The 19,107-nt window shown below is 41.3% G+C and overlaps 2 protein-coding genes and 1 long non-coding RNA gene across 3 annotated transcripts in view; 1 reads left to right on the top strand and 2 right to left on the bottom strand.

The window, feature by feature from the left end:
- LOC109425125 (protein yellow) overlaps positions 1–19,107 on the bottom strand; it is a 79,040-nt gene that overhangs the window by 52,069 nt on the left and 7,864 nt on the right. The gene's annotated exons all lie outside the window — the stretch shown is intronic.
- LOC115256058 (uncharacterized) lies at positions 8,133–12,285 on the bottom strand. The gene is made up of 2 exons (XM_062850925.1): positions 11,777–12,285; positions 8,133–11,711 (listed from the first exon to the last, which is right to left on the bottom strand). The coding sequence occupies exon 2, from the start codon at positions 10,992–10,994 to the stop codon at positions 9,204–9,206; it is 1,791 nt and encodes a 596-aa protein (XP_062706909.1). The 5' UTR covers positions 10,995–11,711; positions 11,777–12,285; the 3' UTR covers positions 8,133–9,203.
- LOC134287860 (uncharacterized) lies at positions 12,361–13,019 on the top strand. The gene is made up of 2 exons (XR_009997601.1): positions 12,361–12,493; positions 12,552–13,019. It is a non-coding gene; the product is annotated as an uncharacterized LOC134287860 (long non-coding RNA).

Below are 19,107 nucleotides of genomic sequence, written 5' to 3'. Positions count from 1 at the left end.
ATTTTTGTATTTTTGTTAGGAGTGAGCATGCATGATAACAAAAATAACGGACACAATTGGTGCTTCAATCGTTTGTTTTTGGAATAGGATGAACATGGGGACATATGCTGCAAAAGGGTACTCATACCCTATTTTTTATTGATAACTTAGGAAGCTGCAAGCCCAATCACTCTGATTTTCGCCAGCATGGCGTGGCGCGAAGGCACGTTCGAATAAAACCTATCCTCACCACACGGTCCACCCTAACATTACTCGATCGACTCGCATTTCGGGTTTCGCGTCTGCTTTTACTATTCCAGCGCATTGAAGTCTCCACACGGGCGGTAGGTTCTCTATCAGTTTTGGAACCACTCACCCCGTTCCTACTGCCACTACGTGCTACTACTACATTGATTTTATTGTCAAGTGCCTCATTCTGGTTTTTTTTGGACAAGTGTTCCATGGAGCGGCTATTTTTAAACATTCGTCTGTTTATAGGATGAGACAAGGTAGGGATTTTTTTTGTATTCAATTCTGCAACCAAGATTGAGAAGAGCGTTGCTCCCAACCAATAAAGGCGGTTAGTCATCCGAAGCGGGTGAGGCTCAAAATATGCGAGGCTGTGAGTGCATTAGTATTGTTCGAGGAATGCTTTATGGGTGAATAAACAAGATCAAAGATGTGGGTCAACCATTTAAGTGTCATAACCGAGCGATGATGTTGTTTCTCGAGGGATCATGGGCTTACAGAAATCTTCAGTCACATAAAAGGGCTTTGTTGTTTGTGGGAAAACTAGATATACTAATACCAATTTGCGTATTATTCAGGATTGACTTAATAAAAGTATGTAATTGGAATTCATTCAAGTATTTCAGCATAAATTGTTTCGAGATTTGAGTGATTAAACTATTTTTTTCTTTAATATCGGTAATCGTACAATACCGAATCCCTTGAGGGAACGTAACTCCGAACAGTCCCATAACATATGTGACATGCACCAGACAACAACGGTTAAGCACATAGAGCATTTGTCATTTAATTGCACAGGGGTGACATCACTTTTCGGATTATTATCAGTCAAGGTGCCCGAAACAGGAATATCAATTAAAACCTGTTTTCACAATTATTCGCAGGTATGTAGGTAGGTACTCACCAGGGGTACTTCTGTTTCAAGCCATATTGTTGTTATTTGCAAGGAATTTCAATTCAATATGCATCACCTGGGATTTACGAAGGGTTACATAAGCTTTCCATTAGCTGGGACAATGTAAGTGAGTGATGGCACTGTTTGTTTGTATGATTTTTTATTTGCATATCTAAATGCCAGTCGGTTTTTTTGCCAACTGGGTGTTGAACTTTTGCTGATATTTGCTTATTCAATTAACCATTTTATCATGTTGCACATCGAGCTGTAGAACCAATTTTGAAATGGAAGTGGCGTATAGGTTTTAAATATCTGTTTTGAAAGGCATTCATTCGGTTTCGGCGAAAAAAAAAAGATTTCTCGGATACTTTTTCAAAACGACGTATCAACATAGGATTTGCGTGTATTGTACGTCGTTTTGAAAAAGTATCCGAGATTTCTTGGATCAAAGAGTCGACATGCTGAAGTTTGGCGATCGAAAAATTGATTTTAGACGTTAAGAGTCCGTTTGCATGGAGAACAAAAGATTTCAGCATTTCCACAGTGTCCTTAAAAGAAGTTGTGAAGTGATAACACTGCTCGACAAATTTTCAAAAAAGTTCGAGCTGTGAAATGAAACTCAAAGTTATCCCAAGATTGGACGCCGCGGATAACTATAGTGGAAGAATTTTTGAGAAATATAAAAGCACGACTCCACGATTTAAAAGCAAAGTTTGCATGGAAAACTAGAGGTGTTCAATTCAGTAAAAGAATGATGGGTTGCATGGGTTGCATAACAAACACTGTTGCGTTGAAAACACCTTCGCTTGCTATATTCGCGGTCCCTGATTTCAAATATGTTGCCCAAATTTGTGAAAGGTATGTTCTGAGTAAGAAATGCTGCATCACGCCCGGCTAGATCCAAAGTGGTAGCTCCATCAGCGTGGTTGTCCCAAGGCTGGTTGGGACGCTAAACAGAACTGGCCCTCCGGCGAGGACAGAAGTTTTGGCGTAGGCCCAATAAGCCACCCTTAAAAATCCCCATTACGAATAACATAGGAGAAAATACGACTCGATACAATCGGCAAAGACCCACGCGACGAAAAAAGGACTATGATTGAAAATTTGGAACATGGAATTGCCGATCAACGCAAGGATGTGCATGTTGAGAGTTAAAGGCCGTTTCTTCAACTACAGCATTATCAACGTGCACTGCCCTGATGACGAGAAAAAAGCGTTCTACATGCAGTTAGAGCAAACATTCGATGGTTGCTCGCCGCGTGACGTGAAAATCGTTGCCGGCGACATGAACGCGCAGACAGGAAGGGAGGAGTACAGATCGCTAATCGGGCGAAACAGCCTGCACGCCGTTTCGAATGATAACGGCCAGCGATGCATAAACTTTGCAGCCTCCCTTGGTATGGTAGTCCGAAGCATTTTCTTCTTCACAAAGCCACCTGGAGATCACCCGATCATCTAACAGAAAACCAAATCGACGGTAAATTCCTCTAAGATGTAACCAATGCCCGCACGTATGTACCGCTGTATGCATGCGCTCAAAACTTTCAACAGTTATTACCACGCGTCGAAGTCGAACGCCGCGGCTCAACATCGAGCAGCTGCGTAACGTAGAAGTGGCTCAAGACTACGCGAACAGTTAGCAGGGGCCACACCAACGGAAGAGCAGCTTGGCGCAGCTACACTTGAAGATATCTGGAGGGATATTCGATCTGCCATTGGCAGTACCTCGGCTGCAGCACTAGATTTTGCGACTCTGAATCACAGAAACGACTGGTACTTAGCTGTACCACGCTAAGGACACACGGAAGATCTATGAGAAGCTGAACCGCTCGCGCAGAGGTTTTGTGCCGCAAGTCGACATGTGCCAAGACAATAACGGGAGTCTTCTCACGAGCGAGCGTAAGGTGGTCGAGAGGTGGCGGCAGCATTACGATGAGCACCTCAATGGCGACGTTGCAAGTACCGAAGGTGCCTTGGTAACAGATCTAGGAGTATGTGCACAGGACGAAAGACTTCCGGCCCCTGACCTCCAAGAGATTGAGGAGGAGGTTGGCCGGTTGAAAAACAACAAAGCCGTTGGAGCAGATCAACTACCAAGCGAGCTTTTAAAATACGATGGAGAAGCACTGGTAAGAGCACTACACTGGATCATTACCAAGATTTGAGAGGAGGAAGTATTACCGGAGGAATGGATAGAAGGTATCGTGTGTCCCATCTACAAAAAGGGAACTACCGCGCGATCACACTACTGAGCGTTGCCTACAAGATACTCTCTCAAATTTTATACCGCCGTCTATCACCGATTGCAAGAAAGTTCGTGGGGCAATATTTAGCTGGATTCATGGGTGAACGCGCTACAACGGACCAGATGTTCGCCATCCGTCAGGTGATGCAGAAATGCCGCGAATACAACGTGCCAACACATCACTTGTTCATCGATTTCAAATCGGCGTATGATACAATCGATCGAGGACAGCTATGACAGATTATGCACGAATACGGATTCCCGGATAAACTGATACGATTGATCGAAGCGACGCACAGTGGTGAAAAACCGACCCAAAAAGGCACCTAATTATTGCGGCTAATTGCGATCTTTGAGTTCCATCTTTTCCGAATGGAAAAATGTCAAGGAATCGATTGGTGATAGTTTCATTCACCGGAATTGAGTGTAAGTTTCCATTTTGCCCCATTTTCCCCTAAAAACACTGTTTTTCTGAATTAAATAATGGTTTCAACTGATTGCCATTTTTTTTATTGATGTAGAATTGGCAGGTGCATTCTATGGGGCATACCTCGATATGTGTCTTTGACTGGAAGTGCCCATTTTGCCTCATATTCCCCTAAAAATACTGTTTTCCTGGATTAAAAAATAGCGGCTAACCAATCATTTTTTTATGTAGAACTAGCTGTCCCGGCAAACTTTGTTTTGCCCGGTTGTGGTGGTCTGACAACTGTTGAGCTCAAAATAGCACCGCACTCTAGATTGGTTTCATTTCAATCGTGTTGATTTTCTTCCCAGCTCACGAAAATCAGTACTTAATCAATTTTCTTACTTTTCTTGTTGTTTTTCACAACTTTTTGGACATATAAACACAGCCACCATGAATACGAATCGAACCGTGCAAGAGTCATGCAGATCGGTTCACTCGTTCGTGAGTTTTGTTGCCTCAAAGGGAATTCGAACTCATTTTTATATATATAGATTGACAAATGCATTCTATGGGACACACTTTGATTTGTGTCATTGACTGAAAGTGCCCATTTTGCCTCATTTGCTCCTATTAATACTGTTTATCTGAATTAAAAAATAGTTACAACTGATTGCGGTGAACCAACCAATTTTTACCTGATGTAGAACATACGCATACTTTGAGGAGCACCTCGATATATATCATTGACTGTAAGTGCCCATTTTTCCTCATATTCCCCTAAAAATACTGTTTTTCTGAATTAAAAATTAGTATCAAATGATTGCTGCTTACCTACCATTTTTTTCTCGATGTAGAATTGACAGGTACATTTCATGAGGCTCACCTCGATCCGTGTCATTGACTGGAAGTGCCCATTTTGCCCCATTTTCCCCTATAAATGCTGTTTTTCTGGATTAAAAAATAGTTGTAACTGATTGCGGCTAACCAACCAATTTTTACTTGATGTAGAATTAATCAGCGCATACTTTGGGACACACATTGATCTGTGTCATTGACTGGAAGTACCCATTTTGCCTTATTTTCCCCTAAAAATACTATTTTTCTGAATTAAACAATTGTATCAAATGATTGCGGCTAATCAATCATTTTTTAATTAATGTAGAATTAATCGGCGCATACTTTAAGGTGCACCTCGTTCTGTGTCTTTGGGTGGTGGTGCCCATTTTGCTCCATTTTCCCCTAAACTACGGATTTTCTGGATTTAAACAAAGTTTCAATTGATTGCAGCTAACCAATATATTTTTCCTGATTTAGAATCGACTTATGCATACTGTGGAATACACCTAGCGCTATGCGTTATCCTGAAATTGCCGGTTTCGCCCCATTTTCCCCTAAATAGTACCAACTAATTGCGGTAAGCACTTGTTTTTTCCTAATGTGAAATTAATCGAGGCACAACTTGTTCTGAGTCATTGACTAGAAGTGCACATTTTTCCCCTAAAACACTGTTTTAGTTAGTTGGAACAAACTTGTTAACCTAGAAAAACCGTATTTTAGGGGAAAATGGGGCGAAACGGGCAATTTTAGACTAACGCATAGCAAGAGGTGTATCCCATAGTATGCATAGGTCGATTCTACTTCAGGAAAAAATATTGGTTAGTTGCAATCAATTGAAACTATTTTAAATCCAGAAAATCCGTAGTTTATAGGAAAATGGAGCAAAATAGGCACCACCACCCAAAGACACAGAACGGAGTGTGCCCCAAAATATGCGCCGGTTGATTTTACATCAAGTAAAAATTGATTGGTTAGCCGCAATCAGTTGAAACATTTCTTTAATTCAGAAAAATAGTATTTTTAGGGGAAAATAGGGTAAAATGGGCACTTCCAGTCAAAGCCACAGATCGAGGTGCGTCCCAAAGTATGCACCGGTTAATTCTACATCAGATTGAAAATGGCGGCAATCTGTTAAAACTATTTTTTAATCCAGAAAAACAGTATTAATAGGGGAAAATGGGGCAAAATTAGCACTTTCAGTCAATGACACGCGTCATTGAAATGTACCTGTCAATTCTACATCAAGAATTTTTAATTCAGAAAAACAGTATTTTTAGGGGAAAATGAGGCAAAATGGGCACTTCCAGTCAAAGACATAGATAGAGGTTTGTCCCATAGAATGCACCTGTCAATTCTACATCAAGAAAAAAATAATTGGTGAGCCGCAATCAGTTGAAACCATTATTTAATTCAGAAAAACAGTGTTTTTTAGGGGAAAATGGGGTAAAATGGACACTTACACTCAATTCCGGTGAATGAAACTATCACCAATCGATTCCTTGACATTTTTCCATTCGGAAAAGATGGACTTCAAAGATCGCAATCAGCCGCAATAATTAGGTGCCGACAAAGTACATACCCAGGCCTTAGCCTGATCGGTAAGTTAAGTAAGGTAAGTACTTACAGACTCAGTTAAATACCAGATCCCAATCTACTGCTTACGTGATGATGTTTCCCGCACAGTTTTCACTGCCCCTCTCTGACTAGTGCCTCCCAATGTTGATTATCAAGCCAAAACAAAACAAATAATGATGCCTTTGTAACCATAATTATGGATGTTCACTTTCTTGTAGCTTTTTGGCACTGCATCCACAGCCCAACAGAAACTCTTTAATTGTTATCACATATCAAATCGCATTATGTCAACATAAACGCTTCTAGCTTATGCGAGTTTATATGCACATTTTAACGGGTTTATTTGCACTTTTATGCAATTTCATCCATACTCCAATGCGAGGTAAACTGACACAATTAGAAAAGTACCATGCGAAGTCGTATAAGCATCGCAGTACGCAATTCATTTGAAGATTTGCGAGTTCGCTCGCACGCTTTTATGTATAAGTATAGTTCATCGCAATACAACATCAGAATATCATCTACTACGATGTACTCATCTATATATATAAAAATGCAGTGACATACGTGGGACCGCGCATAACTTGCGAACGGGTGGTCCGATTTGGGTCGTCTAAGTTTTGTTCTGTTAGTTTTCACCCAAGGAAGGTTTATGAGGCCTAAAACATAGGAAAATTGAGAGTTTTTGAAAATCGGGTTTTCATACATTTTAAACGGGGACTTGGGCGCTTGGCTAGGGGCTTGAAACGTCAAAAAACGCAGTAGGCAAGACGAAGTTTGCCGGGTACAGCTAGTACCTTATAAAAGTTGATTTGTATTCTTATATGACTTTACCTGATACATCGTAATAAGTTCAAAAAATAACATCATATGCAATGAAAATTGTCAGTCAGCCGTACATATATGCGATAGTGACTTACAACAGTACGTTATACGATGTACAGCGTGGTTTCTTATGCGATTGCTGGTTGTCTGGAGAATAGCAACAGAGCGGTCAACAACAGCAGCAGAAACAGTGGTAGAAAGCAGTCAGCAACTCAGGCCAGCACCAACACAGTCACACAACAAAGATCAAATCTGGAATAATGCTACGATGAACATTATTTTTGAATGAAAAAACGAGCAATATTTGGAAACAAATGCATATACTTTTGTTGCAAACTGTGTTGCTGTGAATAGATCAAAAATACTTTTATCTAATATTGAACAACATTCAATCACTCGAAAATTTGACTTGCAAAAAAGCACACATCAACCACCGACGAACCGACGTGACAGCTAGAACAAACAAATTCAAATTTGTTGTCCGCGACGCCATGATGAAAAATAGCTGAACACTGCCATCACCTCTATAACGATTCGCGTTGATTTGCTAGCTTGACCCCAAACCCCCGTGTGTTCATATAGGGAGAGGTTCGCGTCTGAGCTGATTTGACAGAAGGGTTCGTTCGCTTTGCTGGTCGATCGTTAAATTGAGGGGGACAGTTTTGAAACACCACTATCACGTCGGTTCATCGGTGCATCAACTACTGGATGTGATTTGTTCATTACTGTAGGTGAACGGTGCCAAGATATGCTTTCGTAGAATATCCTTCTAGAAACTATGCAGGCAAACCCAGGGAAATTCTTTTGATATTCTAATGAAAATAAGCAACTTCCGGTTTTTCGTGCTAGTAATTTAAGTTTTTTGGTGATTTTGTTATCAGCCATGTCTTTCCAAGGAGACTGAGAAACGCATGGTGGAGGCGCATGGTTGCTATTTCCTAATAAGTGGCATCTTACCCCATTGCATCTGTCCACGCTAACGCCGCTCAGCACCAAAGTGCATAATTTCCAGACTACACCAAAAATGTGTAACCCTTGCACATTCACAAAATCAGCTCCTATGTCCGCAAAATCGTTAAATTCGCAAAAAAAATTGTACTGCAATCTAGCTAGTGACCTTGGAAAACAAAAAAAAATATCGACATTTCGCATCTACACGAGTGTACGAGCTGTTTTTGAGAATGTGTAACTGTAACACATTTTTGTGTGGTCTGGAAATTATGCACTTATGAGTAGGGCTTACACATTTTAGTGCTGAGCGGTTTTACTGTGTCCGTTTTGTACTACTTCTGATTTACGACCCAATTTAAAAAAAAAAACGCTAAAAATTTATGAGAATGTATTATTTTCGGGAGATTTTGGCTTTCTCAGTCTAGGGAATCCAAACGATTAAATTGGCATTGCCCGACGTTTCGGCCTAATTTATTTGGCCTTTTTCAAGGGTAAGCTAAAAGAGAACAGTTTTACAATTAGGGACATGTACAACATAATTTTAACATTTAAGGAACCTACGCTGTCTATCGTTTTTTGTTATAATTTATAACTAGTGCCACAGTTTCTTTTGGAGCTTCTTGTAGCATTTCTGCACCTGTAATATGGGATTTAGTTTTGTTGTTTTTGTAGGGAGTTTTCTAAGTAGACTTACATATAGATTTTAGGCGAATTTTACAATAATTTTGGGAAGGGACGTAGACACTGCTTTCGCACATTCATCAACTCACTTGGTACTATTGGTTGATAACGGCTATTTTGAAGGTTAGTGGTGAGTTGGCTATGTTGATTCATTTATAGCTTGTTCCCTGTCTCTGCGAGAGTTTTGATTTTTTATAGTATGCAAAATACCAGCGTATGCCGTATTTAATCCATCAACATCTGTTCTAAAATTTACCGTATTGGGAGTATTGGTGATATGGCACATCTCTAATATTGGTAGTGCTGTTGATTTATACGTACGGTCAATTATTGTGGTGTTGGCTAGATTGAATGTGTGTTGGTTTTCTACGATGTGTTTAACAAGAGCTGTTGTTATCTGTATGTTACAATTTTGGGGTGATGTGTTTTGCATATGTATTGTTTTGTTTATATTTGATTTGTGACCAGCTAATCGTTTTTTAAGATGATTTGTGGTCATTCCTATATAAACATTGTCGCAGTCCGAACAAGAAATACTGTAGATGATGTTGTGTTGTTCAAGCGGTGGGATGGGATCTTTTACATTTTTGAGGAGATGTTTGGTGCATGTTACGGTTTTTGCGGCGATTTTCACTAATGGGTAATCTTTTTTTTAGGATTTCGGCAAGTGTTCGGCTCAGGATGGGGATGTTTGGCACTGACCTATAGATTGTTTCGGACGATTGGTGATGTGATTCGTGGTTGGAGGCGTTGGGCTGTACTCTACTCGTTGATGTTGGCTGTGATGGGTCTTGCATTGGTGACGACATTGATGATGCTGAGGCTGGTACAGGCGGTTGAGATGGAAGTGGTGGCGTTGGAGGCGGTGGTGGAGGAGGCGGTGGTGTTGGAGGTTGTGTTGACGGTGGCGGCGGTGGGATGGTATGCGCTTGTGCTGTAGGCATTGTGGGCGGTGTGGCTATGTTTGTCGTTGATCGTGTGAGGAGTCTATTGATCAGAGATGAGGGGTAGTTGTTCTGGCGGAGGACTTGGAATATTATTTGTTTTTGCTGGTCGATTGATGTGCTGGTTGTCAGGCTGGTCACACGTCGGATGAAGTTGGTCGCGACATTTATCTTCATACTCGTTGGATGGAAGGACAGATAGTTAAGTAGCCTTCCTGATGCGATGGGCTTCGAGTACCAACTGGTTCTCAATGATTGATCTGCATTCCGTATGACTAGTGTGTCCAAGAATGGTAGTGATCGGTCCTTTTCAACTTCTACAGTGAACTGCAGGTGTGGATTGTACTGGTTGATGGCATTGAGTATATGTTGTACTAGCGTTGCTGGTAGCACCAGGAACAGATCGTCGACGTACTTTTTGAGGATTGGTATGTTGTTTTGGAGTTTTCCAGTGACATCGTTGAGCAAATCCTCCATGACGTAGTCAGCCAGAATCGGGGATAACGGGCTACCCATAGCAGTTCCAAAGGTTTGTAGGTAGTACGTGTCTCTAAAGCGGAAATAGCTGCTGTCCACACATAGCTCGATGATCTCCAGGAAAAGATCCAGATTAATGTTGGTTCCTTGCTTAATGTCATCCCAGCGGAAAATGATGCTTCGCATGATCAGCTCCTTTGGTATTTTAGTGAAGAGGGAGACGACATCGAAAGAGACCAGAATGTGGTCATCCGGTATCGTAGTTTCATTAATGAATTTTGCAAACGAAAAGCTGTCGACGATATTGTACTGGCTTGTAAAAGTGCGTTGAAGAATGCTGGCGATGTATTTTGACAGCTGGTATGTCGGAGCTGTTATTGTGGGAACCACTGGTCGTAGTGGCAAGTTTGGCTTGTGCGCCTTTGGTTGTCCATATATGCGGGGGCATGTGGAGGTTTGGGTTTGTAGCGTTGAGCGGGTTTGCTTATCGATCAGCCGTAGGTCAGTTAGCCGTTTGACCATATTGTTCGTAGATAGTTGAATGCCACTCGTTGGATCTTTCGCAAGAATTCTGTATATGTTGGGCTCATTGAGAAGCTCTAGCATTTTCGCTTCGTAATCCGGGAGGCGCATGACAACCATCTTCTTACCCTTATCCGATTCAATGATGCACAGGTCGGGGTGCTCGGTTAGGAACTTCTTGGTGGCTTTTGCTGCGCTGGTACAGAAGCGGGAGAGTGGAGTGTTTTGTTGTTGGAGTGATGGGCGGGACAGAAAGTTTTGTACCTGTGTTCCGATCAGGCACCTGTTTCTATCCTGTGTTGTTTTGTCAGGGTTGGTACGTAGGATTGACTCTATATCCGCGATCAGATGGTACACAGTATTCGCTTGAACTCGTTGCATTGGCAGTGCGAATTTGGGTCCCATGCTGAGTAGTGTTTCGACCTCGCTGGGCAGTGCAACACCGCCTTGAACAACACGGCATTGAACACCGCCTTCTCATTGAACCTAGGTAGTTCGTTGCAGCTTGTTGGTTCAACAGTCAGCAGTCGATTGAGCTTTTTCCCCGTGGTACGCTCTGCTCTTGCCTTTCTGGATGCGAAAGCTGCTTGCTGTGTTTGAAGGAACTCTGCTGACACGGACATAGGAGAGCTTGTTTCTATGTATTGCTGGGCGTGTTGTATATTCCGTTTGAGATTTGAGATTTTGTGGAAAGTATGTTGTATCTCTATGTTCAGCAGTGCTTTCTTGAAGCGCCCTATGACTCTATCGAGTTTAGGAATATATGGACTACCTTCTTCGAGTAGTGGGTATACGCACTTTAGTGAATTGATGATATGCGACGGAAAAACTCCATTTTTGCGACATTGCAGTAGGAAATCTTTCTTGCGGTTGCGTTGGCTAATTTGGCGTTGTATGTGGCGTAATCTTTAAAAGCCCTGGCAGTGTCATGTCCGTAATTGTTCTCTATTTGTTTGAAGAAGCTACCGTGTAAGTCAGCCATCTTATGAGTTTGCGTAAGATTTTCGACTGGAAGTTTAATGTTTGGGAGATTTTGGCTTTCTCAGTCTAGGGAATCCAAACGATTAAATTGGCATTGCCCGACGTTTCGGCCTAATTTATTTGGCCTTTTTCAAGGGTAAACTAAAAGAGAACAGTTTTACAATTAGGGACATGTACAACATAATTTTAACATTTAAGGAACCTACGCTGTCTATCGTTTTTTGTTATAATTTATAACTAGTGCCACAGTTTCTTTTGGAGCTTCTTGTAGCATTTTTGCACCTGTAATATGGGATTTAGTTTTGTTGTTTTTGTAGGGAGTTTTCTAAGTAGACTTACATATAGATTTTAGGCGAATTTTACAATAATTTTGGGAAGGGACGTAGACACTGCTTTCGCACATTCATCAACTCACTTGGTACTATTGGTTGATAACGGCTATTTTGAAGGTTAGTGGTGAGTTGGCTATGTTGATTCATTTATAGCTTGTTCCCTGTCTCTGCGAGAGTTTTGATTTTTTATAGTATGCAAAATACCAGCGTATGCCGTATTTAATCCATCAACATCTGTTCTAAAATTTACCGTATTGGGAGTATTGGTGATATGGCACATCTCTAATATTGGTAGTGCTGTTGATTTATACGTACGGTCAATTATTGTGGTGTTGGCTAGATTGAATGTGTGTTGGTTTTCTACGATGTGTTTAACAAGAGCTATTGTTATCTGTATGTTACAATTTTGGGGTGATGTGTTTTGCATATGTATTGTTTTGTTTATATTTGATTTGTGACCAGCTAATCGTTTTTTAAGATGATTTGTGGTCATTCCTATATAAACATTGTCGCAGTCCGAACAAGAAATACTGTAGATGATGTTGTGTTGTTCAAGCGGTGGGATGGGATCTTTTACATTTTTGAGGAGATGTTTGGTGCATGTTACGGTTTTTGCGGCGATTTTCACTAATGGGTAATCTTTTTTTAGGATTTCGGCAAGTGTTCGGCTCAGAATGGGGATGTTTGGCACTGACCTATAGATTGTTTCGGACGATTGGTGATGTGATTCGTGGTTGGAGGCGTTGGGCTGTACTCTACTCGTTGATGTTGGCTGTGATGGGTCTTGCATTGGTGACGACATTGATGATGCTGAGGCTGGTACCTACAGGCGGTTGAGATGGAAGTGGTGGCGTTGGCGGCGGTGGTGGAGGAGGCGGTGAAAACTCCCTACAAAAACAACAAAACTAAATCCCATATTACAGGTGCAGAAATGCTACAAGAAGCTCCAAAAGAAACTGTGGCACTAGTTATAAATTATAACAAAAAACGATAGACAGCGTAGGTTCCTTAAATGTTAAAATTATGTTGTACATGTCCCTAATTGTAAAACTGTTCTCTTTTAGTTTACCCTTGGAAAAGGCCAAATAAATTAGGCTGAAACGTCGGGCAATGCCAATTTAATCGTTTGGATTCCCTAGACTGAGAAAGCCAAAATCTCCCAAACATTAAACTTCCAGTCGAAAATCTTACGCAAATGTATTATTTTCGTGAACATTTTCGCTGATCAATCAAATATTGTTTGTTGCTGCTAACACTTTGAATGGCTTACAAATGAGACTGTTTATCATTGAACACGACGAAAGTGTTAAAAATGGCATCTTACCCCACCTACCATAGGGAGCATCCATTTAGTACGTCACGCGAAAAATGGGAATTTTCAACCCCCCCCCCTCCCCCCTTCGTACGGGTATTTCCTTACTTAATACATTGCTTGTCACACATTTGAGGACACCCCCTCCCCCTCCAAGCGTGGCGTACTTTATGGATGCCCCCAGATAGGTTCTAAGCGACCGCTTTCAATTCACGAATTGTTTCAAACATATGCGCCAAATATACATGAATGATAATTAGTAGCAACAATTGAATCCATACATAAAAAAGCACATCAACACTCGATCCGTTGCCTCCCCACGACTGTTTTGTCCGTTTTGTCACTTTAGTTAAGCCGCGTTGGATAGATGTACGACTAGTACTGTACAAATCTACTTTTTCAACTCGTTATATAAATAACTATTTAAGTTTATGTTTTCCATCTCTATGGCTGTTGAAAAATAGATTCCTGGAAAAGATCAAATTTGGGATCAAATCGTTGAAGTTAAGAAAATAAATTCGTAGATCAACTTAGCCCAACTGTAAGCCAGACCAAATGCATTCAAATAATCTTTTCAGTGGAACATCTATGAAGCCGGGCCCGTGGCGCAATTGGGCACACGTTTGCTTCATAAGCAGATGGTCATGGGTTCGATCCCAGCCCCGGCACTTTCGTCAGTTGCTCTTTTCCCCCTGAGAGCAGCTGGCACTGACCCTCTTCTGAGCCCATGGCTCAAATGGACCCGGATACTTGGACATTGGCGAACGGCAACTCATAATGGACCCCCAATCGGACTGGAAAAACGAACAACCAACAGCCACACATCAACATCTTCGTGCTCATCATTCTACCATGCTAGAGTAGAAAGTGAAAGCAGCGCAACGGCGACCAGTTCGTTATAGTAGAATTAGAATAGAATTCATTTGGGCGCTGTACAAAGTGTAAATGCAGCTTCCATTTGGAAACGCTCACGCAGTGCCCTAGTGGACAAGAGCTGTAAATTAGGTTAAGTGATTGAGGAATAAAAAGCTGAATATCAATAACTTGTCGAGATATCGTTGTTAATTCGCTTTGAAGAGTAAATAATCTGGGACGGAGTACTACAACTAAATTCTGAGACCCATTGCCATTACCACCGCGTGTATGGCAACTTTATCAGCAACACATGATTCGTTGGTTATGGATAGATATCGCTGGTGGTGGTGGTGGTGGTGGTTGTTGGTTTGGTACCTCTACCCGGAGGAAACAGGTTTCAAGAGTCATTGAAAAAGCCGAGAGCTCGTGAAATTATGACCACACCGCCCGAGTAGCAAACCGAGAAGGCAGAAGGGACGGAATCGGGCGCAAATTGCTATCCAATTCATTCACTACTATGGCGAGCCGTTTGTCGATTGACGATCGAATAATGATCCATCGAACGCAGGCTGTGTGTCGCAAAGCCGCCGGTGCGCGGTGGTTATTCATGAGCCACTTGAATGAACGGCGCTTGGGGGTTGATGGAACTGTGCGCAAAAATCATGGTTGTTTTGGGTAAATGGGCCACCATAGTAGTTGATCTTTCTATGGAAAAACTCATGGCCGTGGACTCTAAGCCTGGCAGCAGTTTTTGAGAATAGGTATACCAAGTACAATTCGTGGAGGTTTTGAGAACTATTACAAAACCAAAATGTAATAGTTAAGGCGAAACTGGAAGCACCTCATTTCTCATTTTTTTGGTTTTTGATTTTTCATTAAATAACGAAGCAATATTTTCAAAATCGGTTTTCGTACACATGTAGAGCTTGGTTCAAGGTATCTCCTGAATTTTTCCCTGGTGGAAAATGTTTTTCGTTTTTGCGGAAACCATTTTTTTGTGAAATTTAGTTTAAAAATGGTTTGTGCAAAAACGAAAAACATTTTCCACCAGGAAAAAATTCAGGAGATACCTTGATTCATACTCTACATGTGTACGAAAACTGATTTTGAAAATATTGCTTCTTTATTTTATTAAAAATCAAAAACCAAAAAGTGAGGAAATGGATCCAGTTTCGCCTTAAGGAATTTGTATAGTTCATATTAACTAACTGAATGGCGTTATGAACTGTTTTCCGTTCCTTATTTTACCATCATGGCATAAGAATTATAAAAAAGATAAAATATTCAAATTAATCTACCAGATTACAGAACCATTACCGTTTAAACCCGTCGTCGTGTGCCAACCCGTTTATTTGGAGGTAAAATCCATTCCAAATTACCTCTTACTTCACTGCAAAGTAATTTTCAACACGTTTAGCGCCCACAAAGGCATCACTTTGTGGTGTTCGATTGTCCTCCAGCTCGATCGATTCGTTTCCTAATTGCAAATAAATCGATCTTTTTTATTGTCCACTTCTTCTGCCATCCCCCTAGGAGGAGGCACACAACAACGTTACCATCATCGAAGTTTTTTCAGCTTGTGGCTCACACTGCAACTTCCTCATCTCCTAGCATCTCGAGCACATGTAAAGCGCACATTGCATTTTTGTTGCTCGGCTTACCACACGGTTGTCATTTCACTTTTTCCCTCGTCCCGTACAACGATCAAACGTTTTTATTTCCCCGTCGATCGATGATGGTCGACTGGATTCGATTTATGACTCCGGTTCAGGCGATATGAAACGAAACGCGATCGTGTCGCGTAGCCGCTGCTAGCTGGGCTAAGCCAACAACAAGAGGCCCGCAACCAGCTGTTTGGTTACCAAAGTGTGCCATTTGAGCTCTTCTTTCGATTGTCGTGCGTGATATCTCTTTCTTTGGCCTGCATGGGAGATAATCCGGGCACACAAATGCGGCATGTTAACCAATACACACTAGGCCTGTCCAGCTTTTCAAAAATGGTCTCTGATTCTCAAGTCCACCCCCATATTTTGATTGGCATCCTAAAAGAAGTAACTGGTCAAAATTTCAGCCAAATCCATTGAAATTAAGAGGTGCATCAAATCAATTTTGTGTTTTTCGACTATTTTTGAACTTCAAAAAATCATAACTACACTAAAACATGTCAAAACTTAATTCTTTCGGCAGAAATTGAAAGCTATACTTGTCTGCTACAACTTCTCCGAACAACGTGTGCCAATAAAATTGAAGGAAACATGTGTAATTATCACATTTGTAATCAGAAAAACCTCAAAAAGTTGATTTTTTGATAGATTTCGTTCTGGAACACCCTAATTTACTTATTAAGTTGGATTTTTCAAAACGGCATCATATTCTCCAATGTTTTTTGGTTATTTGCTTCCTTGACACCAATGCTGTAGGAGTTGAGCAAAAATTACTAAAATTCGTGCAAATCAAATGTGGCCTAAAAACTACCTTTTTGGAGGCAATCACGTTGTGGCGCGAAATTGTACCGAACGTAGTAGCTTTGCTTCCTAGTAGTTTGCCTTGGCTACCCCCTACCACGGGTGATAACAAACAAGCGCGATGACAGGTGTTGGCTATCATATCAGTGCTGACGCGATGCCACTTTTTGTGCGCCAAAGCGTGATTGCACCCGAAAAGCTAGTTTTTAGGCCACATTTGGCTTTCACGAATTTTAGTAATTTTTGCTCAACTCCTACAGCATTGGTGCCAGAGAAGCAAATAACCAAAAAACATTGGAGAATATGATGCCGTTTTGAAAAATCCAACTTATTACGTATATTAAGGTGTTCCAGAACAAAATCTATCAAAAAATCAATTTTTTAAGGTTTTTCTGATTACAAATGTGATAATTACACATGTTTCCTTCAATTCTATTGGCACACGTTGTTCGGAGAAGTTGTAGCAAACAAGAATAGCTTTCAATTTCTGCCGAAAGAATTAAGTTTTGACATGTTTTAGTGTAGTTATGATTTTTTGAAGTTCAAAAATATTCGAAAAACACAAAATTGATTTGATGCACCTCTTAATTTTAATGGATTTGGCTGAAATTTTGACCAGTTACTTCTTTTAGGATGCCAATCAAAATATGGGGGTGGACTTGAGAATCAGAGAACATTTTTGAAAAGCTGGACAGGCCTAATACACACAATTGTTGAAAGTCGAACCAAAATCAATAACAATAATTTCACATGTCTAGTCTAATCTAGTCTAGTATATTCACACACGGCCGTTTATTCAAAGAATCCTGGAAAATGATAGAACCGACTACTTCTATGATTTTGTTTTGTCATTACAGTCAGGTCTTTTTTTACGCGGCTTTCATTTACGCGGCTGCGTAAATGAAAAATCCATACAAAAAAAAGTCTTATTTTACTTTTTTTACGCGTTTTTTTTTTGGATTTTGAACTGAGTTTTTTTTACGCAGTACGTATCCCCCGCGTAAAAAAAAACCTGACTGTATTCATGTTTGCAGTAGGTACATCGGAAATTGTTTATTAAAAATATAAAACCATTGAGTGAGGACATCTCGTACCAATCGCTCATTTTTGTATGGAAAGCAAACTACGATAAAAGTCGGTGGAAGTGATGTTGCTAAGAAGATTAAAGTCCTTGGATTTTGGATAGAATACCGGTGTTTCATCCGTCAGTGACTGAGAAGGACATGTGATAGAAAACTCGGTACTAACGACTCGGTGAAGGACCGTGGTTTCAGCATCGTAGCGCTGCAGGAGATGTGTTGGACAGGATCCATGGTATGAACGTTTAGAGATAATCGTACCATCTATCAGAGCTGTGGCAACACACGCGAGCTGGTAGAAGCTTTCAGCGTGATGAGCGATATGCAAATGCAAAGACGCGTGATCGGCTGGTGTCCCATCGACGAAAGAAAGTGCAGGTTGAGGATCAAGGGACGAACTACACTCCGCAAGCACTGATGACAAGGACGCATTTAACGCACAGCTTGAGCGCCAGTATACCACCGCTACCCAAGCCACGACGTTAAGATCATCAGACCGACGCATGGAAAATTCAGCTTGTTGAAACGAAATCAAAGAAGGGAAGCTTTTGTTCCAATCCGTAGATACTGGCTGATATCGTTACCAGTTTAATGCCTTTTTTATTCAGTCTAGATACAATCATTTTTACAATTCACATTCGTCAAGGATGTACCTACTCCAACACTCCTCCTCATCACACACTCAGATCCAACGTTCTACTTGGCTGTACTTGTCGAGGAGGACCCCTTTCCAACTGCGGGCTCGGATCCAACCCAGTAGACCGACGCCACGACAGCAACGCTACTAGGATGTTCTCCCCGCAGCCACCTAATCGGCATTCTATCCTTCTACTCATCCCTACACATCCTCTGGACAAGATTGTCCGGAGTTGTGTCCTCCCCGCATGTGGCAACGCGACGCACACGGGGGGAAATTCTCCTCCATTTGGGAAATTTGTGCCATCGCCATGAACACGAGCCTATTCATCATTTACCTGACGGAAAAGGGAAGGAAAAAGGATAGGACAGGGGAAAGGACAGGTAAGGGAATACGATCGTCATACACGCAAAAGCGTACCACAATGGGCTCACATAGTGTCCTGAAAAGGACACCATAATAACGCATAAGCGTACCACAATGGGTTCAAACAGCACCCTGAGAAGGGCACTGTGATAACGAATAAAACGTAAAGAAAGCCTATAGCTCTTTACCACAGCGGGTCAAGAACAGCTGAACGTCCTGAATATTCAGGTTTCTGAAGTCAATTTCACTTAATAAGTGTTTTCCGAGTACTCGGAAACGCAGTTGCGCAAAAACTGGACAGTTACATATTAAATGATACGAAGTTCCATAATCGGATTCACAGCTATCACTGGCAAATGAATCAGCTTGCTGAATATTCGCCATGTGATAGCTGAGTCGGCAGTGGCCAGCCAATGCTTTGATCAGTATGCTGCAATTCTGCTTTGACAGATTTGTAAGATACTTCGCCACCCTTGGAGATGGCTCAGTAC

This window comes from Aedes albopictus, chromosome 2 (assembly GCF_035046485.1).
Source record: "Aedes albopictus strain Foshan chromosome 2, AalbF5, whole genome shotgun sequence".
NCBI classification, from domain to species: Eukaryota; Metazoa; Arthropoda; class Insecta; order Diptera; family Culicidae; genus Aedes; species Aedes albopictus.
Note: the sequence above shows the minus strand (reverse complement) of the source record. Positions and strands in the feature narration are given on the sequence as shown.